The 24801-nt window shown below is 38.5% G+C and overlaps 1 protein-coding gene across 1 annotated transcript in view; it reads left to right on the top strand.

The window, feature by feature from the left end:
• CACNA2D3 (calcium voltage-gated channel auxiliary subunit alpha2delta 3) overlaps nucleotides 1-24801 on the top strand; it is a 485172-nt gene that overhangs the window by 289090 nt on the left and 171281 nt on the right. Inside the window, exon 12 of the mRNA XM_075514383.1 lies at nucleotides 23572-23650. Within this exon, the coding sequence (XP_075370498.1) occupies nucleotides 23572-23650 (79 nt within the window). The remainder of the gene's footprint in view (nucleotides 1-23571; nucleotides 23651-24801) is intronic.

Here is a 24801-nt window from a genome sequence, read left to right as displayed (position 1 = left end):
CACATATAGGTCTACTGGCCAGTACTGAGTTCTGTAACAGTATCTAGACATAACTTGTCAGACTAAAATTCAAACTCTGAAGTGCTTTAGTCCTTGGCTGTTCTCATTTGCTTAAATCTTTCAAGGGAAATTGTGTTCTTTAATTGTTCCATGAAGAATTTTAGCATCCTAATTTAAAAATAACAGTTATTTAAAAATCTCATTAGTTACTATTTGGGTTTTATTTAGTGTGCATGAAAGTGGAACAATGATAGCATGGAGTAAGCCAGAAATAACACCAACTACTTCTTGTCATACATCTCTCTCTTGTAATGTCAAACTGGTGTATATTCGTTTTGATACTAACATGCTGCTCTGATGGTCACAAATGTTCCTGGTAGACACAAGCAAATTCTGTTTTTTCATGTTATTGTTTTTTCTGTGGTATTAGTGATGATGTGCATGCACACGAAAAATTGTCCTGAACTGGAAAATTTGCTCTTCAATTACTGCAGTCAGACTGCAAATAGGATATTAGGCAGGCATGTAAAGACACTTTCTGTACATTACCAACAGAGAAAGGAAGAGATTTCAGATCTTTGAATCCCAGATCCCTGCATTATTCTTTATTGTCTGGGGGGCAGCCACAGTCAGTTTCCTGGATGATGTAAAAGTTCAGCCACTATCTCCTGAGGCAAAATATTAATGAATTCACCTACCCAATTATTGGGCCTTCTATAAATTCGTTATTACTTTTTTATTATTTAGGTAATAGTAAAATGCCTTGGGCATCCTTGCATAAAATAGCTAAAACAAAACTAAGTGACCAGCAGAACAACAAACTCTTTTTGTGTCTACGTGCGTTTGTTGAGGGACTCGCTGTCTCGTCCCACTCGGTGGGTTGCGAGAGGGGTGAATCTTTTCGATTCCCCGATGGTTTGTGTACCGACAAAAGCCGATCTCTGCTCGGCAGAGCCGCGTGGTCGGTAGCGTCGCGACAATGACTCAGAGGAACAGGCTGCCCAGCAACTTTATTCACTGGTGAATTCCACAAACGGACAAACTTAACAAACTGGCGAGCTTAACGAATGGAGGCGATTTGGCAATGGAGCTATTTTCCAGGCAACCCGTCACAATTTATCCCAAACTTGCATATATATTGGAAGAGCAGAGGAAGAGAGAATCAAGAAAAGGAAAGGAAAAGAGAGGAGGAAAGAGAAAGAAAAAGTATCAGCACCCTTGGATCCCGCGATGACGATGACAGACGTGGCAATCCTCCAGCGGTGGGCGCGCGCGCGGTTCCCTGCAGGGCGTGTCTTTTATAAGCTAATCCCCGCCTCCAGGCACGCCCCTTCACGACTTACATGGTTCTTGTTCTAGAACGTTCTCAATCTTCTGCGCAGGCGCTGGGGGAGGGGGGTGGTCACGAGGGGTCTCTCGGGCAGTTGCAAGCCCCCTTAAGGTCCGGCGGAACCCGGAACCGCGCGTCCTCCGACGCGCTCCCCACGTCCTGCTCCCGCTCTCGCTCTCCCCCACCCCGTGCTCGCCGCCCTGCCGTCGCCATGCAAGTAGCGTCTCAAGTCGCCACAATGTTCGAGACATTGACTCTTCCAGTCTCTCACACTTGCTTTGCTCCAAGTCTCTGTAAAAAGATGGCTCTTGTATTATGATTTTATGAAGGTCATCGATTCTGGACAATTTCAGGCAGATGGTGGAACCTGTTCCCAAATGAAGAGTTTCTAATGGAAAGTGCTCTAATGCCATCCTCCTTTAAATTGAGGACAAGGCAGCTTCAATACTTTTACAAGTAGAGTAATCCAGATGAGACTCTCAAATAGACATTGTTCAAATTATTTGGGGTTGATAGATTCAACCTTCATCTTGAAGTTAATGTAGAAATTATATTCTGTATTGGTTTGTATTTCTGAATTGATTCAAGATACGTTTCTGTCTGCAATATGTTGCCATAACCTGATTTTGAGAAAAAGTGTGATCGTGGAAAGGATGACATCTGAAATAAATGATTGCAATTCCCTGGCTAGTTGCCCATGTGGAAAGCTTTCTTGGGCTCAGCTGCTGGTTCCAGAGCAGCTGGGGAACTGGTGCAGCTCCTGTGTTAGTAATGTGCATAACAAATGGTAGGAATACATGCTGCATAAAAAGGGAAGATGTCCTTGTCAGTATATAAGCTGACTTCTTCCTTCAAGTACTCTGGGCTCATTTGAGTTTTCTCCTGATTCCACATCAGCCAGCTAACTGTCACCTTCTCCTGATCTCCCTCTGACAGTGGCCCAGAAAATCAATAGCACTGGCTGGATGAGGAGAGACTGAGATGGCTGACTGAAGCTAATGGCTTCATAGGCACAATAAATGAGAACAAGTAAAAGAAAGAGCACTTTAGAAGTCCATGTGCAGCTCCCCGCATCTGAAATACTAACATCTTCTGGATGTTCAGAGACCTTCTGTACATCTCCTTGTCTAAGGAATACATTGAACTGTGTTTTACATTTATATATGTTATCTACTTCTAGTGATGCTTTAAAATAAAATCTTGTACAATTTATCACGCTGCTTTCAGAAAAAGGTTGCTGCAGGAAGTACGCTATTATGGGAAATTACATAATTCTAAGAACATACCTCAGCTTAAAAAAGAAAATGCCTGGCAGTCAATAAAAGATACACCAAATATCACTGAAAGATGAAGGTCAGAGGTAGGAACAGGAATGCTGTAGGAGAAGACATTTGGGAGTAAAAGCTCATAAATAGCTTTCCAGGAAAAAAAGGTTGTGGAATGTGCTTGCAGATTGGTGTGTGGACTGTATTTGCAGTAGGTGTTGCTTAAATAGGGAGGGTTGTTCATGTCCATTCTAAACTGCATCTGTAGGGCCACTGGGTTGATCTGAGAATGAAATCTGAAGTGTCAAAGTTGACAGCTAAAACTGAGAGATTATAGTGTCTGCATGCTATTTGCTTCAAATGAATGCACTGTTATTTGAAAGTTGTATTTATTCATCTGTGAGATTCTGAACTAGAGCTAGCTGTAGATGTATTATGATTCAAAAAAACCTCCATATCTGCATCTCGTTTATTGGATTTCAGCATGCTGGAGCTCTTGTAGGCAGTTTAAAGAAATACAAAGTTTTATTAAAGTGGATAATCTTCAAGTAAAACTTTTTTTTTTTTTTTTTACTTTGAGTAAATGAAAATGAATTTTCCAGAAAAATCTGGGAAATCAAATTCTAATTTCAGTGACTCTAATAGTAACATAATTGTGAGCTTCACCTCAACAATATGGCTGATGTCAGAGTAAATGTTATAAAGGGAAAGGCTAAATAGGAAAGGTTCTTTTCTGTCCAGGGCCTCCTCTTCTCTTCCTTCCAGTGGACATCTGCAGGATTATACAAGCATATCTCAACTCTATGTAGCACAGAGAGCACCATATATTACAGCCTATGCATGGCAATATTGAGAAGTATCAATTAAGAATTTGAATGAGTATTTCTGAACTCCACATGCAGGTATTCTTACCCTCCTATCTTCCAAGCAGATTATACTGATAAGAACATCAGCATTTGTACTCTGAATTAAGTGTCCACTCCTGGATTCATTCAGGAATAGATGCTGTGTTTCAGTTCACACATACCTTTATTTCAGATCGGTGTTTAAATATAGCAGTCCTTAAATGCTGTGTGTGATGGTGAGAGGAAATAGCCCAGACACCAAGTGTTCTTCCTGCGGAAGGGAAGGCAGTGGCTCACCCAAGGGACTGCGGAGTCGGACACAAGAACAGGAAGGGCACGATGGGCAGAGAGGCAAGCAATTTCCGCGGAGCTACATTTGTTTCCTTGCTCTCTGGCATCAGCCAGCATTCCTGGAGTTTCATTGCCCCCAGCTGGCCATTCCTTTTCCTCTGTACCCCGCTGCGTTTCCTGCCTCCCGGGGTCAGAGGGAAGGACCGGTCCTGGGGACCGTCCCCTCCCTCTGCGGCGGCCGTCCCTGCTGCGGGGCCCGGCGCTGCTGGGCCCCCGGGCTCCGCTGGGCAGGGATTTAATGCCATGTGTCAAATGCTGTCTGGCCTAATTAACCTACTTCTACCTTTGATTGAATAAGCCCTTTTTGTCTTTTGGCTGTCTCATTAAAAGGTTGAGTAAAATCTGTCTTAATTTGTTGCACATTAGGTTTCCCTTTCCTGAGGCATACTTTTTAGAGAGAGAAATTGCAGACGCACGTGTCCTCTTCCCTCTTCTGTATTTTTGCGTTTTCTGTTGCCTTCTTGCTCTCATTTTATGTGCGGTCATATATTTCCTTTTACTAGATCATAAGATACAATGTTAGGCTCTTATCTTGACTTCCTAATGTTTATTATTACATTCCCTTTGTGTCTCAGTTGGGCACTTTTTTCCCTGTGTCACCTGGCATTGCATTAAGGATGCTTATTCTATTTCAGGACACTAAGAGCTCTCAATGTCTAGTTTTCAGTGCAGTTTGTTAGTCTGTTAAACTCCCTGCTTTCTGAAAACGCCTCATTTTGCTCTGCTGAGCAAACTCGGCACTTTACAGTTCTCAAAAGTGCTGTCTTCCTTCTATTGTAAGCTATTTTCTTCTTTAATGCTGTCTTTGTCTTTTCTTCCAACTTTCTTTCATTCTCGCTTCTCTTGTCTTCTGTTTGACACCAAGGGCATTTACTTTGTTCTTTTGTCTTTACGTCTCTACTCCAATAGTCTCTTCTTTTTCTGTTCAATTTCTTTATTTTTTAATCTCCTTTTTTATTTCGAAAGTATCCTTTTTATATGATTGCAGTGATACTAAATGCTAAGCACTTATTTTATCCTTAACTCAAGATAATTGATCCTAGGGACAAATTTGTGATCTACAGGCAGCTGTCTCTCCAAGAAGGCACTCATGATTTCTCTGGAGACAGCAGAATTGTAGGTGGTTTGTTCTGGCTCATCTGTAACGATCAGCTGAAATTCACTTAATTAAGGAAATCATGCAAGATGTGATATGCCTGGGTTTTCATTTTGCGTATTGAAAGCTTATTTCAAATTCAGGAGTATTTCCTCCATCATTAGCTGATGTTACCCTGCAATGTAGGAGTGATATTAGCATACGTGGCAATTCACTGTTTCCCGAGAATTGTAATATTTTACTTCCCTTCTGCACTCTGGTGAAGAGGATGCCATTTCCTGCGATGTGTTGCCGTGTAGGGAAGCTATCGCGTGAGAGTACCACGTCTCCTCTGCATCTCATCTCTCTTTGAAACACAGACCTGAATTCAGGCTGTCTAGCTGGATTAGGAAATCACCCCTCATAGACAGATTTATTACTACTCATCTGTAGTGGGTATTGTTATGTGCTGAAGGGACAGTCACTTTCTGAAAATATTTTCTCTGTACAGGCCATTATCATTCTACTTGTGGGTAAAGTGTTTTTTATTTGTGTTTGGTCCCCAAAGGCAGCATCAAGCAACTGTATTAAAAAATTACTGAAGGTTTAGGAGTCTTTTAGATATTTAAAACAACTCTACGTGTTAAAAATGTCCTAGACTTCTGAATTACTGATCTGATTTTAGATCTTGTAATTGGCGTAGTGATGGAGACAGTAAAAAGCCAGAAAAGGTGCTCTTTGAATAGATTCAATTATTTTCTGAAAAAGATTGCCACAAGGAAAAAATGCATCCAGTGATGTAGTGTGTCAGGAAGCTTTTAAGAAATGAGTTGCTCAGTGTCAAAGCCCCTTCAGTAAAATGAATTATTTTTATCTCTTAACTTTGGAGTTCCCCATTTTTCACCACTAACTTAACTTTCCTGTGTTTCTTCATGTCAAATGTAAGCGTGCTGATGCACAATGTCCTCGTTTTGTTTCCCAGTTCTCATTCTTCCCATGTTTCTCTAAAAGGAGGAGGAAGCTCTTTGTTTAGGCTACATGTTCTAAGAGCGAGGAGTGTTTATAGAGTATTCAACTGTTTTTCTTGCCCATGATACATCTGGTGACATCACTGCATACTTTTGTATGGCTTGGACAATGCAAAGCCAGCAGTGAAAACGGAGAGAGCAAACAGAGCATGTTTTTATAATTAACTACAGAACTGAGGGCATAACTTGTGAGTCACGTTGAAAAAAAAGCAGCTCACTGCAGTTCTGAACTCAGAGGATGGACCTCCACAAGCTCTTTTTCATATTTAGTGTCCAAAGAAGTTCTGCTCTTCATTCTTTCTACTACCAGGTTTAAAATAGTCAAAACAGTTCTTTCCAAACACCTCAACTGCTCCTCTTGATATTTAACAAGTGTTGGAACATGAATGAATTCAAACTGATGGGTAAAAACCCCCAATGTTTTGTCAACTTTATACAAGGGTTAATAGGAAGACATATATATCTAGCTCAGTAACCACGGTACCGGGAGTCAGCCACAGGTAAAATCATTAAATGACTTGTTCAGGATGCAGTCAGAAAAGAATTAACAATGATGATGAAGCAAACCTGTTTTTTGTACTTAATGTATAATCAACTAGGATGACCATTATGTTACAACGTATGTAGGCTTATGTGAAATGTCTTACTGTTGGATGACATTTTAATTTATGGTGCTTATAAAATTAGCTAGGATAGGTAATGAGAAGTAAAAAAAAAAATCTTGTGGACAGGCAGGGTTCCTACTTTATCACAGACCTTTCTAACACTCTCCAGCCCAACACTGAACACAAAGTCTAGCTAAAGCTTTTTTCCATTTTTCTTTCTCACAGGTAGAGCCGAATAACCTTTATTTGCATTCATGTCAAGTATGTATCGCCATTTCTTTCAGCCACATGCAGCAAGTGTTTGATAGTTGCTTTTATTTCAGTAGTTTGCCGTTGTTGACCCACAATGAATTTGTGGTTCTTTCTAAAATCTAGATCTTTTTCTGGTGCTCTACTAACATTTTCCTCATCTTTTGTCAATGCATTAGAACTTTCCCTCCTAATGAGGTACTTATTTGAACTGAATTTAATCCTGTTCATTTCAGACTGTTTCTCTTGCTCAAAAACACTATTTTGAATTCTAATTCTGTAGTCCAAAGTGCTTGCAATGACTTCCAGCTTCATGTCATTTGACAAATTTTTAAGTATTCTCTTTAGTCAGTCATCAAAGTCCTGAATCAAATTATTAAATTGCACTCGATCCAGGCCAGATCATTCCCCCCTCCACCAAATTCTCTTCCTAATATGACAACAGTAAATACACTTTGAGAGCACAGCTGTCTGAAAAGTGCATTCTCCTTATGTTCATGTCATTAGGCTAGTAGTCCTTGGAGGTAGACAACATCACTGAGCAGGTAACACGCTGTGCCTTATTTTTCTGTCAGTCCCAATGGGAAGCTCTCATGGATGATATGCTGCCTACGAGTCCTAGATTGGTGTGGATGACCATATTTCTCCTAAAAATACTTACAGAGTTTAACCAAGATATCTTTCTCCTCCTCTTTTCTCCTACGTAGTACAAAAGATACTTGTCACAAAAGGAAATTAGACTGGTTTCACAGAATGACTCTTAGATTGATGTAGGCTATTTCTTTCCATGTTATTATCTTGTATATGCTTGTGAACTGATTGTTTAATCACTTTTGCCACTGTCTTTCTGGGTAGTAAAATCTAGGAAGTAATTCTACAGGTTTTTTCCTTTTTCTTGGTTTTGAAAATAAAATTTTAAAATATTTAAAAATATGTTTCCCTTTTCTCGTCCTTGGCGCTTCCTTTGCCACTCACAGATCTTCAAAAATATTCACTAATGGTTTAAAGATTCATTTGATTAGTTCCTTGAATACTCTATGGGAAATTTTATTAGGCTTCATTGATTTAAACACATTTTATTTATCTACCATTCTTTTCCAAATATGACCTCAGCTCCTAATCCCGTAGTTAAAAATACTTGTGTCATAGTGACCCCTCAAGTTAAACTTTCTGGTGAAGGCTAAATTAAATAAACCATTGACTACTTGAACCTTCTCTACATTATCTGCTGGGTTTTGTACACGTCTTGTTAGAGTTAGCTTGCATACACACTTTCTTATGGCTTGGACCTCATACGTACTTAGTGAATAAAGCAAACGTTTTTGACCGTGAGAAATTGAAACTGGGTTTTGGTGCTAGATCTAAGGTATCCTTTGGCCAAGTATTCCTGATTAAAGAGAAACATTGTATTGGCCCCTATTACTTGAATGGCTCTGCAAAATGGCGCGTTAATTTTCAAGTCAGTTGGATTACAATCATGTTTTATAAGACATTTTTAAAATGTGGTCTATGAATCACGGCATCATGAATTTGTTTAGAAGACAGTTAACTCTTACGGAACAGACTTCCTATACTATTTAGCATTTTAAAGATAATACCTGGTATCCTCAATTTCATGTGGAAATGAGTTGGCAGCCTGTGTAGGTTAAGGCACAAAAATGTAATAGTCTCCTTTGGTCTGACTCTACAAGTCTGTGTGAATCCTCTGCAAGTATCATTTTCAGAAGTTCTGCTCTCTCAAAGATAACGCTTATCATCACACTGCACACGTGTTTGGAGAGCAGGGAATGGAGTTAAATTTTCTGTATTTTTCCCAAGTAGAGTTGTTTTGAAAAATTAACTGCCCTTTCTGACATGTGAACTGTACTATTTAATGTGAGTCCTCTGAGTTTACCAGGTCTGCAAAAGAAAATCAGAAAATTTCCAAGATTAGACAAATTAGAAGAAATAAATCATAAGGCGAAAAGGTCATGCTTTTACGTCTAGCCTATAAATGATGCTGCAAATTTTTGTGACCTGGTTTAATGAAAGGGTTAAACAAAGTGTTATACACTGTTTGCTGTCTTTAGGCATTTGTTCTGTATCCATGGACTTATTTTAATGTAAATAGGCACCTCAACAGCTGTGTCCCCTTAAGCACATTTTATTTAGCAGCTGGGTTATACACGTCACTTGGCAGCCATGGATTTTCAGTTTTTCCCCGTGCCAAGGGGGCAGCTGGAATAATTTGAGTGCTCATTAATGTGGGAGAAATATGAGCTGTGTAAGTCAGACAACATGAGTCTTCTGTATGGTGTTGTACAAGGATAAGCGGATCAGGGTAGAAGCAATTTGCCCCGTCCCAAGGGGGCCTTCGTTTTTTAATAAGCTGGTTATGAAAATTCTATTTCTTTGCAGTTTAAAGAGTCTAATTAGAGCCTGTAATTTCTCTCATATAACTGGAGTGGATGAAGGTTAACATTAGGCCTCCAGAGTCTTTTCACATTGATTTACAGACTTAAATCAGGTAATAGTTTGTAGCTAATTAGAATAGTGTATTAAATATTTAGTTTGACTTGACTTAACTGTGAGAACACACGGATGCTGTAGGGCTACAAAAATGATAAAAGTAGAGCTAAATTTAATTTTTAATCAAAGATAAACTTAAAGGCTGTATAGTAATTTTAATACTGACCGGTATACTATGATAGTCTGAGCAGCAATTGCCTTCAGTTGGTTGAAATGTCAAGATAAAAGAATATAATGTCTATTTAATGTCCTTGCTGTAACACTTTGATGGTTCAAACAATTCATGGTGTATATACACAGCGTCTGAAGGATTAAATGTTTTTCGGCATAGCAGACAGTTTTTGTGTAAAATCTCATTTATTTTTCTATCCACTAACTCAGCATTTTCAGAAAGATTTTCTTGAAGAAATTGTAGTGCTTCTACTCACAGGAAGCCCAACAATAAACACACATTCCTACCAGGGTTTGCCAAACAGTGGGTCTGCTGTTCCATCAGAGCAGTATCTGCACTTGCAGCTTTTGCTTTGGCTGATTTTTGCTTTCTGTGAATTAGTAAGGTAATCTTAAAATTCCATGCGCAAACTTGTTTCCTGTTCTTGTAACTAAAGCCTTCAGTTTTATTCTGTTATGCTTGTAATTTGCAAAATTCTTTGCATTCTGTGAGTAGACCTCACTACAGTTTTCTGTGCTACATTATAAAACTCTTCCTGTTGCTGATTGGATTTCTAGAACTTGAACCTTTTGCCACTGAAGTTGGTACAAAAACTAACATAAAATTCAGTTGTACGGAACCAAACATGGGTTTACAAAGTTGAGCTCAGCACCACATTGATTTTTACCTAAAACAGTTGGTTCAAAGCACAGGCAGGGATTTACATCTCCTTGTAGTGAAGGAAAGCTTGCTCAAGTCAAGTCTGCATGAAACAAGACAGGAAGATGATATCCTGAGTCCTGAAATACAGAAGCTCACTTCAATTCTGTAAAGCTTCCATGAAACAGATCATATTTTATTCAACTGGACATTTTAGTAATGCCTCTCAGTCAGAGCAGGAGTGGCTATAGTTCAAAGATTTCTGGCTTTGTTTTACTGATTTGTTGTTGTGGTTGTTGTTGTTGTTATGCAAAATTTATTCTATGAAACAATTTTGTTGATTACATATATAGCATCCAACTAATGCTACTATCCTGTACTATATAAAACGGCATTGCACAGATGTACCTGGGTGAACCTACCAGAGAGCCCAGAAAGACCTTGCATCTGATATCTTTTTCAATTAACCTTCTACAGTTTGATGTCTACCAAATCATTTTGCCTTTGCTAACAGAATTTAGTGCTCAGACAACAATTACATTCTGTTAGATTTTAGCTGGTGAAATTTTTAACGCCTTTTTACAAATCTCTTATTTCCAGGGAGAATTGAGCACACTAATTTGTTTGACTATGAGTCCCTTGGTACTATTTTCTGTTTGCTCATATGTTAATGCCATTGTAGTTTAGACTGGAGTCTCAACTGCTCATCTTTTTCCTAACCTTTCCCACAGTTTCAGTGAGCTGATTTCTTATCCCATAGACTGAGTACAGCTCCCCTTTGTCTTGCCTGAAGGCTCCCTTATATCCTCAGCAATTGGTCCTGGTAGCAACGAAGTCCCTTGTTCATTTGTGAACAAGGCTGCGGATCTAAAACTGGAGTAATAATGGTGAAATACTTCAAAGTGAAAAGGGAAGAATTCTGATAAAGGGAAGAGGTGAACTAATAACTGAGACAAAATAAAGAAGAAATATACTGTCTATTTGACAGGAAAAAAAAGACAAAAAAGCATCTGTAACCTCAATAGTCAAACTTTTCTGGCTATAAGCTTGTTCAGGCCTCAGATTTTTGGCTCGTGATCTGTACCTTTAATCTCAAGTTTCCTCTCCAGCATTTTTTTGATGCTAGAAGCTCCATTACAGATTGGTAGAAAATCAGTGATAAAACTTCTAAATATCACCTTATTTTGTTACACTACTTTCCCAGTTGCCAATTTTTATAAAATGGTTTATGGCTGCAATAATCCTCTCAAAATCAGCTGTTATGGGAGATAATAGCCGGTTGTCAGAGCATTAACCACCCTTGACTTCACTTTGGGCCATTACGTAACAAAAGAATGAACTGGGGTAAGGTTGCCAGGTGTATTAAATTATACGATGAATTATAGAGATGCTGTAGTGGGGATTAGTGTCCAAAAGAGACTCGTGGAGATTGCCAAAGCCATTATCTGATAGGACTGCAGGCTGGACAAAATCCCAAGGGTGAAAGGCCAGTGCTTTATCCATTATGTCATCCTCTCATCTGTGTCTGCACCATGCACGGCGAGGTATGCAGCAAATGAGTTACCATTGTTCTATGTTACATCCTGGACTATGTAGTAACAGAAGTGGAGACGTTGGCAGTATTTGGTTACTTAGAGTTTAGTCTGATTTTCGTCTTTTCTCATGGATTCTTGCAAAAAATATTAATTGATGTACAAGAAAGCTAAGTAGTGTAGTAGCAGAAATTGTATGAGCCTGCTTTTTCCACAGACGCTTCAGTTAGATCCAAGGAAGTTGGTTATGTCACGGTTTCTGCTCTAATCCCTTCCCCTCCTCTCCATTCAGATAAATTAATTTGTTTAGACTGCTATTTTGCATTTAAGGAAGAAAATACGTGTCCTACATTTCAGCAAATCCACCAGCATTTTGAAGAATGGCAATAATAGGTATAGTTGAATTATCCTTAAGTAGTTCATCTAGGCTTGGCCGTTAATGGTTTGTAATGACTGATCTGGAATCTTGCATATCAGCACTGGAAAAAAAAATTCTTTAGCTTTTCAGATGAGAGCGCAGAACTTGTTCCTAGCTCCAATAAACAGTATCATATTTTACTTTGAAGTAGTAACATTGTTATGATAGAAAACTGATGTCACGTAATTTTTGAAAGTTATAAAAGTGCGAGTTAAAATTTTCCTCTCCCTCTATGCCCCATATAATTGAACTCATTGTACCATGGCTGGCTTTACCAGTGGAAGGATATAAAAAGTAGAATAAATCAAATTTTCTAAAACTCAGTAAAATATTTCTAAAATAGTTCTTCAGTAAAAGTGTGTAGTATATACACAATATTTGGAGGTGCTGTTTAAAGATTTTATTGGCACTCTACAGATATATCTGAAATATTTATAACACACTTAAACGATTGGTCTCAAAGTAATTTGTAAAGGTGGGAGAAATGTTATAGCTTGTGCTGAAAATAAAAGTTACAGTGAAGGTAACAAGTTGGGTTTTGGTAATCTTGGGGGTTTTTTTTCAAGTAATCATAACTTTTTGAAAAGGAGTCTCTGGGATGTCATTTTCTAGACATGGTCTCAGCCCAAAAGTTTAATATTCTCAAAATCTGTGAAAATTTTCTTTGTTGAATTAACCGTTAAACTGCTAAGAATAATTTAGTACATTCAAGATATATACTGTTGTATTACACTTTGTACATTATTGGTTGCTTATTTAGCATCATTAATACATGCTGCACACTAAGCAGGAAAGATAACCTAGAAAGTATTAGATGCTTCTCAGCCCTGTGTTTTGTTTTTGTCTGTTTGTTTTGCTGTTAAATATAAATACCAAATCTTAAATGGTTAAACACAACCTATTTGCTCTGCCAAATCTTTACATATAATTCTTCAGTGATAAGCTCTCGCTGTGCCATTTGAAGCTCATCTGCCTGTGAGGGAACTGATCTTGCTCAGTTCTCTGTGACCAATAATTCATATAAATTCATGTATAAAGCAGCTAGAACTTGCGTCCCATGTAAAAGGCCCGAGTTGTCTTGTTCCTTTCAGAACCATGTCAACCATCAAACTCCTTTAGCGAAGCAATAAGCCTTGTGCTAATATGCTGTTGGACACTTTCTCATCGCCTGCTCTATCCTTGCACAGTGTAAAATAGCATAATCTTGTCTTCCTCTGCTAACAATATTCCGAATGTATTGGGTGAATTTTGACCGTGGGAAATTATTCTTCATAAATCTTAAGTTGCATTATATTTTCTGTAAATCAACAAAAGATGTCAACACATTTTCAGTGCTAGAAGAAATATCCTCACTCAATGTCTCACGCAAAACATGGAGCTTGCTTGAATTTTCAGAAAGTGACCCTCAGCGGCCCTAGACCGAGAGGGTGGGTCTAGAAATGCTCCTCGCAGGCGAGTGTGACATAGTAATGCTGTCCTCGGAGCGCAAGGGATTAACCGCAGCATCAATTCCCTTTTTTCCTGCACGTATTTTCTGAGGTAGGTCTATACGAAGAGCTGTTGGGGATGCGGATGTTTGGGAAAGCAGGGCTCAGCTGCTTGATGATCCCCAGACAGATTAAGTGTTTCTCTTTGTTACTGTTTTTGCTTACAACATCTTGTTTTCCAGTTAAATAGACCTATTAATTATTTGGGGTTTGTTTCCCTTAACTGTCCCATCAGTATTTAGGGTACAGCGCACAGTGTTTTGGATATCACTATAATAGAAACACTGTTATAAAATTGTCTGGGTACGGTGTGCAATTGCAGGAAGGAGAAAACATGAGGAAATGTATAAATGCAACCTTTCCAAAAGAGGTATCTTAAATACTACAGGAGAAAAATTAACAATGAAGAACCTTTTACTGAGTAACTTAATGTTTAAGGATTCAATTCCATGAGGTAATGGCTCCAGTTTCTTGGCTTCCTTGCACTGAGTGCAGCGTGAGTTGAGTCCTTCCGCACCTTACAGGGTAAGGGTCTCTAACAGGGCAGCAGATGCTGTCGTAGCGCTGTCTTGCGTTGCGTCACAGGGCTTTGTAGCCCTCATCAGTAGAATTGTGTGTGCTCATTTAAAGCATTGGCTTAATGGAATTTCCTGCTAACTTATCAATGCGAATAGATCCTTAACTCATTTTTTCACCACTTCGTAATAAGAAAAGAACTAAAATTAAAAAAGCTACGAAGACATTCAGAGAGAAGGTGACGTTTCTAGAGTGACCTTGTATTTCTACTGCTCTTTTCCCATGCCTGTTCATTGCCCTGTATGTTATGCCCTTTGCAACAACCAGATACACTGGAGTACACTTGGAATTTGTGTGTCATTTTCAGATTGCTTCGTGTGTGTAGGTTAAAGTTAGAAGCTATAACACATCTCAGAAATCAATACATTTTACAAACTCAATGTTTTTCCCTTTTCAGATTTGGAAGGGTTACTTGTGCAAAGACCTGTGGCCTGTTCAGATTTTTTGCATGTGATTCTTGCTGATCTTGATGAATGGATCCACTATGACTCTCAAAAACCTTTATGACTGCATCCAGACTGTTCCTCACAGGAATGTGCGGCGGGGTAATGCCATCTCCTTAGCACAGGGACCAACGGCAGCATCTATTTCCCCTTTTCCCGTTGGTCTCTTCTGAGGTAGAGCTGTACAGAAGGATGCTGGAGACAGGACAGGAGGATGAGATTATGTAAGAAGGAGTGATACTGAAGACCAATCTTGAAGTGGCAACAGGCACAGTGTAACGTTGGGAGGGAAGCAGTGGAAGCGTAAATAAAACCTCAAGCTTTTTCTAAATTTGGAAGTAAGTTTAGGTTGCTTACTTTTGGAGTTTGAACCTGAAAAAGACATCAGAAAATTATAAAGCAGCAGGACCCCAAGGAAGATAAACCAGTTATTGAGGCTTAAAGGATGAAGAGTTTTTAAGTTTATCCTGGGTAACAAATTTTAAGAATATTTCCACTATAACAAAGGGTAAGAAGAAATGGAGCATGAAAAATTCATAATCAACAGAAAGAGAAGCTGGTTTGTAGAGACAAGTAATTTACAACATAAAACTGAAATAGCAAAAGAATAGAATCAGAAGTTAATCCTGGCAAATTAGAATGTGATGTAATTGTCAATTCTGCCACCAAAAATTACAGTTTGTAAAGGTAACTTTTGGTGTCCCTCCCCACCCCCCATTTTATTTTTTTACCTCTTGGTAGACTTTCAAAGAATGGGGAACCTCCCTAATGCTATTTTTCTGAATAGAAAAACTGATCTGCCTGGAAGGGATGCACATGAGAAGTTCAAAATGAACATTTTTCTTTTCACCTTAAGCTCTGTTAAGTTTCCCTGTATTCTTCCCATGTGCTCTCTTAGTCATATTCAAAGAGAGCGAACCTGAACTTTGCTGCTTGTCAGCAACAGACTTTGAGAATGCAGCTCTGGGGTTGTATTTAGAGGAGTGGCAGCAGCTCGTAATGAAAATTATTAATCATTCTGCTCTGCTTTTAATCAAAGATAAACAAACACTTCAATATGTTTTTATATACACTAACCTGGGTAAATGTTCGGTGCCTTTTAGATAACACATGAATATGTTTAGGCAGAGTAGGAAAAGAAATGTCAATACAAAAATGAGTAATCTTCTTCCTGCATGCCCATTTTCAGATGACAGTATGCAGCACAGGTTAAAATATGTTAAGGGATACCAGTGATTTTTATTTTTGAAAAGTTCTATTAACAAGTGCAAGAGACCTAAATAAATGGCAGCCTTTTCATTATTAGGTACACAAAATTCAGGCAATTAGAGAATTGCTTTCCTGAACCTTGAATTACAGCATGTAAATCAAATCTGGACCAGCTCTGGTCTCATCTGCTCCTACTGTCATTTTCTTAGCTGTTGATCAAACGAAAATCGAAGTGCTTTGATCAACACTTTCATCTGCACCATTGAGACTGTTGCAAAGACCAGAAGGTTAAACCGATTGCGGAGGGGTGTCTTTGGGTAGGGTAGTGCTCAAGTGGGGAATCGGGCATCTTGAACAGGATGGCCACATGCTGTCTGGATGATAAGGGTCCTTGCAACAGTGTCTTCAGCTGTACTGGGTGAGATGCTCTGAAATGCTGTTCTGCTGCATCTTTATTTCCGGCTGGCCTGCGGTTGTGTATCACTACTCCAGCACAGGAATGATTCATTGATTCATTTATTATCTTAAATTATGTACCAAACATTTCCTAACTATCCTAAGTATGTTCAAAAACCTCTCCTATGTGACTGTTCCTCAGGCTTTCTACTATGATACTATGCAAGTATCTTTTCTCTATACAGTTTTGGTCAATTCTACAGCAGGAATTGCCTGAAGAAGTCTCTGGGATGGCCAGATTCTCCAACCAGGTAGCTAACTAACACTCTGAAGTACACAAACAGTGCCCCTCAGATGGTCTAGCCATAGCATAGGTTGCCTGGGAAAACCTCCAGGACTGTCCCAGATTCCCACCTTGAGAGCTCCTGTAACAATTAAGCCAATTCTTTGTGCTGAGGCTACTTAGGAGTTCAGGCAATCACTTAGTCTCACGTTGACCCATTGTTCCCAATCAGTCCATTCGCTCATCATCGCAGAGACTAGCTGGGGCATTCCTGGACCACCATAACTTATAACTGTGGGAACTTGAATTTCATCCCTATATCCCACTTATAACTTAAATTCCATAGCTCTTGCCACAGGACTTTTTTATTTCTTGCTGAGCCAGAAAGGAAAGACTATTTTGCTGGAGGTGTCCGTGAAATAGTTTGCAGCTGCAAACAGAGGTCTGCACTGTCAGCTGCAAGCAGAAGTCCCATTTCCCCTCCCACACTGTATTTTAAGTTTCTGGAAATACTGTTGTACCAGCTGTTTGGCATGAAGATACGACTTCACAGTTCCAGTGTGTAGGATCTTGCAGATTGACTTGCCTTGCTTAACATTAATAGAAGAAGGTCCCTATTCTCTTCGCTATGCTGCTAGTTAAATGAAGTTTCAGAGGTGAGGACAGTTCAAGGACTGCAGATTAGTCCATGCATAATGGATGAAACTGTTAAGTGGATATTTCAGATGAAGTGGTTAGCGCTGAAATAGCTGTCATTTAAGTCATCATTCTTGGGTTTCCTCACTAATGGCTGAGTGTATGCATCTCTGAGATTTTATATAAGCTGTCTGCCCAGAGTTTAAAGGTTCAAACTTCAGAATATTCCCTAGTTGTAAAAGCAAGAAACTTATTAACAGTACTCTCTTATTTCTCAAAATTTGAGGGGATGCGACAAAGAATAGAGAGCAAACCACCTGTGTAATCCAAATCATGATCTGTGCCTAGGTAAGGCAGCAAGAGTGCAAAACAAAGAGACTGGCAAACCAGAGAGAAAGCAAGTTAAAAATAATGATAATATATGCAGTTAAATATCTACTGTTGTTTTAAGTATTTTACTCGGTGTAAGATTTGTCTTCGTTTTTGTCTGAATTACTGAGCTTGGTGGTTCAATGCCTTACTATTTAATTCTGCTGTGTACGTGGGAGTGGTTACCAACCCAGCTTGTGACAACTGCTGGCATCTTGTGCTGCTTCTCACTAGCTCACTATGGCCTAGTGATTTGGACCAGAATCCACAACCTTGCACATAGAAGCTGACCGTCACAGAATGCACTGTTGAAATTGGTCTGTTGCTTAATATGAATATGATTCTATAGTTCAGAATCATTTGAGCTTATGCAGCAATCTTTTAGTAAGAACAGTACCTGAATGGAGTGCTCTTTGCCAGAGATGATCCTTCTAGGTCAGGAATGAGACATAACAACAAGGTAATACATGGGAGGTTTCTACAGCTGCTGTTTTAAAGATAGTTGAAATACATCAATCTCAAATGGTATTCTTTGCCATTCAACACCCGCTTTAGAAAAATGTAGAAAAATATGAAGTGAGAAAGTCACAAGCTTTATTAAAGATTCTAGTTCCACTGTCCTTTCATTTTCTGTAATGTTACTGTGGAGCTCTCACTCCGTTTCCTGTGAGCGTTGGCTTAAAAAAAGAGTAGTCTATGGGACATCGGCCGGAGCTACATCCTGTGTGGGAGTAGCAAGTATAATTCCAAAGATTAAAACTTTTGCTCTTGGAGTAGGCTTTGCTTTGCATTCAGTGAATCTGACAACATCTACAATTTCCATTTTTGTAGATAGGATATAACAATTCAAAACTAATGCTTCTGCCTGAGAATATTGCCTTTCTCCACAGCTAACAGTTCATGTTAAGCCATAATATAGTTGATACCACATTTTACAGGTCAGACATTGAAAATATTTTGATTCAGGTGTCTCTTTCAAATATCTTACAAAGCTTTCAAAATTATCCAGAACTGAAGGGTTCTCTTTGTCATATGTTTTTTTGCCAGAGAGGTACTTACACCCTCTGATGCAGATTCCTCCTCAGATGAAAATGGTCTCCTGATTCAGTCACAGCGTTCGGATACTGAAAGGTGTTTTTCTCATTTGACTTACACTCAGTTAGCCAGAGCATATGCAGACTATGTAAATGTTGTTACTGGATCTTCTGGGACTGGCCCATAACAACTTTGAATTTATTCAGTCTGCCTTGAGTAAAATGTTCTCTTCATATGGATTCGAAAGAATTTTTAGTGTCCTAATGTTGTGTTGTACCATAAGATACCGATATAGGTGTATCAGTGTGTATGTATGTATATAGTGTATATACTTATTAAAGCTCACAGTTTCTATGGTGTTATTTTCTTTAAGGTCCAATACAAACCACAGAATGAGACGCACTTTATACTTCCTCATCTATTATAAATTATAGAGATTTCAATCATATGCCTCAGTACTATATATACTTCTCAGTAGACTGTACAATATTAGTGCTATATCTGGATTGTTTGAATAAAATAGACATTTCATGCAATCATTTTGCAGAGCAGAACTGCTCTGACACACTTTCCATTCAGTTACTTCAGACATACAAAGAAAATGTGGTGGTCACTGTTAACAGTGTTTACCTAACAAGATTTATCTTACATGGTACCTGAGAATATGGAGGAATATTAAATCTGGTACCTGATGTCTAGGCAATTTACAACGACCATTTCAGTGGGAACTACGATGCAACATGTCGTGTTTTGCAGCATACATAGCCCATGACTGCGTAGGTCTTGTCCATGTGCAGAAGTTGAAGTAATTTGAGCTTATCCTGCTAAATTAATGTAGTACTACTATAATATTGACTTAGTTATATTTTTATGTAGATGCAGAAAACGGGTATATGACCACAGTAACTTTGTCCCTGTTTATTGGTATTATACCATGGATGGTACCACCACATCTAGAATTATTACATAAAACACCTATCCAGAAGAGTAAAACTAGTGTAAAAGGTATGTAGATCCAAGCTGGTTTTGAAAAATGCGATTTAGAATGCAGACTTATTCAGGCAAGTTTCAATTCTAATCATTTATTACCTAAGTCATTGCTGTGACCTCTGAAAGCAGAAAATAATACGGCAAGCATTTGTTTTGTAAAATTACTTCTACAGTGAATGGTTAGGCGCTCATGAGTGTTTCCCACTGCAAGCTCCCAGTGAATTAAATTTACACTGGTGGGTTCAATTGAACCGATCAAATGAAACTTTTAGAAGTAGAGCTATAATCAGAATTGTTTGCCATCAGAGCTGATTTTGAGGATTTTTCTCACTATTCTGAACAGAGTATTAAACAATATTCATAATACCTATTAATGTATCTTTAAGGTCAATGTAAAAGAAAAACTTTAATGTATCAGTGGCATTATTTTTAACTAAAATACCTTCCTGTGAACTTACATGGTTATTGTCTTATGAAGCTACTATGAATAATAAATCATTCTATTAAGTAATGAGCAGTACAGAAATGGTATCTTAAAATTATAGTTTACCTTATATTTCATTTTATAAAAGATTTTGTACTTCATGTTGACACTGGTAAACATTATTTATATAACATGCACAGTGAAAACTGCATAGAGAAAAATACGCAACTCATCGTGACAGGGAAGGAAAGCAGCACTTAATAAACTCTGATCACACATCTTCAGTGCTAGCTCTTGACTTTATAGCTTTTATTTTTATTTCTTCAAGTAATGCCAAAGAATTAGCAGTATTTTTTATGATGCTTAAAGTATTTTCTAATGAAACTGCAGATACCTGGTAAACTGCACATATAAAGTGTACTGAGAGAAAAATCGTTAAAATCCTTGCAACAGGATCACAGAGGCAGCCCATTCCTCATGATGATCTATGATACCGATTTTTTTTGTTGAAATTTTCTTTTTTGTAGGTTTAATGCAGTTAGTTTGCTGCCTACGCCTATTATCATCCTTACTGCTCATCCTTTTAGATAAGGCTGGTCTCCTTTTATTAGGAACACAGCACAGTTTGATTCTTTATAGATTAAAGCAGATCATTAAATATAAATGTCTCAGATGTATTCAGTCTCATCATAGGCTATATTCAAGCATCTTTTTCAGGAAGATAAACTGTGACAGTGATTTATGCTGTGTTTTGAGGATATAAATCCCACCGTGCCCTTTCACGTGCGTTTAGAGAATAAAGGTTTTCTTTATTAATGCTTTTTGTAGCCATCAACAAAGCATAAAAGTACCCTTCTTTTGTTTCATGCTGTGTTCTTTAGTGTCTTAGAGTAGGATTATGCATACTGTTTGATTTGAACTGATTAACAACACTACACAATCAGTGTGTATACTTTTTAAACGATATAAATCATGATTGAGTTCTATGTACATTTTATGTTTGAAAGACTGGGAAAAGTTTTGTGATTGAAATCTGGTCTCTAGGCGTGGTAATAATGCAAAACACCATGTATGCCTAGAAACCGGATCCGGCCATTAAGAAAATGGACAAAAGGGCAGTGAGGGAATATGGTATCGCAACTGACAGTAAAGAAGGAAACTTTCAAAGACATTTTAAAACTTCTTGTGTGATGAAAACCTATGGGAATGTAATATAAAGTTGGTATATTCTACAAATAATTTCTTTTGTCTCACTGTGCGTGAGAAAAGAGCGCTAATTGAAAAAACTATAAGAAATTTAATTCTTTGATTATTTTTTAATTGCAAATGAATTAAATTAGAGGTCTTCATAAACTTCTCACATCATGACATTTCTTTCTGCATAATTAGCTTTCTGTATAATTTAAGCCTGTCTGTTTTGTGAAGGTGAGATCCAATTAGCTATTGAATACAATGTTCTGGAGCATATTTTGTTGTGTACAGCTTTTTAATGATGATAGCAGAGCTCCTGTAAAAAAGTTTGGATAATGATGATTCTATTAAGCATACTGATAAGAACATAAAAGAATCTGATGTGGGGTTTAGTTACAGTTTTTAGTGTTTCAATATGGAATTCATAATTTTCTTTCTTCTTATACATAATGATAGCACCACGTTTGCAGCTACAAATTGTCAATTTCCAGGCCTAACTTAATCTATTTGTTTTATCTTCAAACCCAACAAAATGTAGAACAAGTTATTTCATTAGAAAACCAGTCAAATTTTTAATCTCCTGTGTAAAATATTGCTAATTTCATAGACTCACTTAGATTGGAAGGGACCTCTGAAGATCATCTTGTCCTGCTCAGAGCAGGTGAAGTTAGATCAGGCTGCTCAGGAACTTGGCTGGTCAGCTTTTGAATATCTCCCAGGATGCAGGTTCTGCAGCATCTCTGGGCAATGTTTTCTAATATTTTATCACCCTCATGATAAAAACGTTTTTCCTTATATCGAATCAGAATTGTTTAGGACCTCCTTCTGACTTTTGTCCCTTGCTGTGTTGTCCTCTTGGAGTCCACCTTCAGGAAGAGTCTGTCTTTTCCAACATGTCAGCGTCTGTCTTGTATGGGGGAATCCAAAACTGAGCTCAGTACTCCAGATGTGGTCCTACAATGGAATAGAGGGGAATAATCACCTTGTATTCGTCTTGCTAATATGGCCCAGTATGCACTTGGCCTTTTTTGCCTGGACAAATCATTAGGGAATGGGAAAAGGGTTGTGGAAGTTTAGGCACAGGGGATGAGAGGCATAAGCCTTAGCATGGCAAGGGCTACAGTGGGCAGAATGTGGGCTTAACTGTCGCTGTCAGGCGCTATGCCCAATTCTCTTGCTGGGAGCTTCGTCGGATCAAGTGAGGCTCACTCTGCTCCACCTTACCCAGCTATATCAGATGGTAGACGAAGAAGGTGTGGAACTGTGTGGGATTTCTAGATGGAAGATGCTGGGACCCAGGCAGTGATTTCTTTGCTCAGCACACGCCCACGGGTGGTTCCAGACCCAGCCTGAGCAGAGGGGCTGCGAGTGCCACGCAACCTTGTATTAGTGAGGCAGAGGAAGCTCTGGGCAACGTGCTCCTTTCCTGTGCCCTGTTTATCCAGCTAAAACCCACTCAATTCTCTTTGCTGTCGTTTCCCATGCATAGAGTAGGGTTCAGAGCAGGAGGTATGAGGTAGAAAATGCTGTCATCAGTCTACTGTGAGGACAAATTTGCAGCTGTTTTCAAGGCTTGTAACGGAACCCTGAACCTATCTCTATTTGATGAGAAAATGGTATAGTAAAGAGAGAAATATTTCACTGGAAGTTTTCCTTTGCTTTCCAAATGGCAGCTGTCTGAAGCTGCTCAAAAACGCAGTTCTGGATATAAGTATTATAACAAGGAACTATGGAGTCCAGACAAACAAGTGTTGTTATTTACCATCTATCAAGGCCTATCCTGCATCCAACATTTCCAAAGTATGCCCTTTTTCTCTGCCAAGAAATTTTATCTGGGCAGAATTTTAAGGAAAGCAGTAATTTTCTAGGATTTCTGGACGAAGGGCTCTGTGTACGTCTGTGTGCGCACACACGCGCAGAGCAGCTGCACAGCTTTTTGCACGGGTATTTCTGTGGGAAATGTGGCAACCCTGCACATGACGCTGCTGCCTACCACTTGATGGCACAAGTGCCACCTGGGGTACCTGTCTCTAAGTTGACAAAGATACTGTGTCATACGAACCTTGAAAACTGAGGGGAACATGCTTGCCTGGGGTTCCAGATCCTTTATCTACAGAAGTATTGCTAACTAAGTGCCTCTTCCTCCACACCACAGCAATTTTCTGAATTCATAAGTGCAGAATAGATTTGTCTGAAACATGCGGTTTTGCCTTGTACCCCAACGGTTTTAGTTTATTCTCAGTTACACTTCAACCATTTGACCATAACTTTAGTTAAATGTCAGATATTAAAAACATGCAGAGATCAGCCATTCTGTTACATAGAACAAAAGCCACGTTTTGTCAAGAAGACATTACTGGCAGAGATTTTTTTTGTTAACCTACTGTGCTTTTAACCAGTAATACTTTCTTGAAAATGGTCTATCCATATGAATTACACATCTGCATCTGAAGTTCTACTGTGTAAGTTTTAAATGCAGTATTAATCGACTTGGTCTTTTGCATTGCACTTTCAGGTTCGTATTTTTACCTACCTGATTGGAAGAGAAGCTGCTTTTGCTGATAACCTGAAGTGGATGGCTTGTGCTAACAAAGGTTAGTTAACCTTCAACTGGGAAAGCCTTGTTTTCAAAGCCCTATGACTGAGCCTTCATGCATATCTGACCCTTCTACAGACCTGGTGTCACTGACAACTAATCCGAGAGGATGGGTTGGGTTTTTTTCCGGGAAAGGAAAAGACTTATTTAGCTTGTAGCATACAATTTAAAAAGCAAAAAACCGATTTGGGATGTGTTGTTTTCTTAAAATATGTATGAAGCTTTTAAACGATGTGATCTTAAATTTTTGTTCAGAGAACAAACTTTAATTTCAAAGCATTTGTTCTACTATAGCTGTTATTTCTCAGTCAGTGTTAGTCTGGTTCCTAAGAACATTGGGTACAAGTCCTGTTGAGTTAGGCACGGTATGTAAAACACCAGACATCCTGTCCCTTGCGGAACTGACAGTGTAATTGAAAAAACAGCTTTATAGTCTTTAAGGAAGGAGCATTAAAACATGTAAGATGCTGAGATGCTACAGTAAAAGGATTGACTAATATAAGTAAGAATGATTCAGAAAAATAAAACAAACCCCCTAATTAATCTGCAGGTTTTCCTTTCCTCTTGGAAAAAAAAAAAAGTCCTTTTTTTCCATTGTGCTACATTACATTATGATGAATTGCATCAGGTGCTATCCATTTAGTCATTATTTCTTTAACTACTGTTATGTCCAGCTGATTGAAATTACTCAGAGTTTGAAGTCTTGTCTTAATCAGCTAATATTACACCATAATTTAGTTTAAATAATAGTATAAGAATCCTTTGAAGCATCTTTTGAAGACAATTTAATCAACAAAATCTTAGCTTTTTAGCCCAGCTCTACAGATTCATAAAGATCTAAGTACAGCAACTCAGAAATTAGGACCAGGCAATAGCAACTGCCTTAGCAGATCATCTGGTCCATGTCTTCCTTGTTCCCGGAGGGGGAAAGTGGTCACCTTTGTCATACTTCAGGACTACTTCGTTCTTTTCAGAGCCGTGTTGCTCTGAGTCAGAATCTTACTCATATGAATCAACTAAACAGCTTAATGACTGTTTCTTCTATAAATGTTTTTCTCTCAGTTTAAGAGTTACAATACCTGCTCTCCGATACCTTACAATGCAAAAATCTTCTACCTCCAATCCGTAATTAAATACTTTTTTATAGCT

This window comes from Mycteria americana, chromosome 11 (assembly GCF_035582795.1).
Source record: "Mycteria americana isolate JAX WOST 10 ecotype Jacksonville Zoo and Gardens chromosome 11, USCA_MyAme_1.0, whole genome shotgun sequence".
Lineage (NCBI taxonomy): Eukaryota > Metazoa > Chordata > Aves > Ciconiiformes > Ciconiidae > Mycteria > Mycteria americana.
This window is presented reverse-complemented; position numbering and strand designations above follow the sequence as displayed.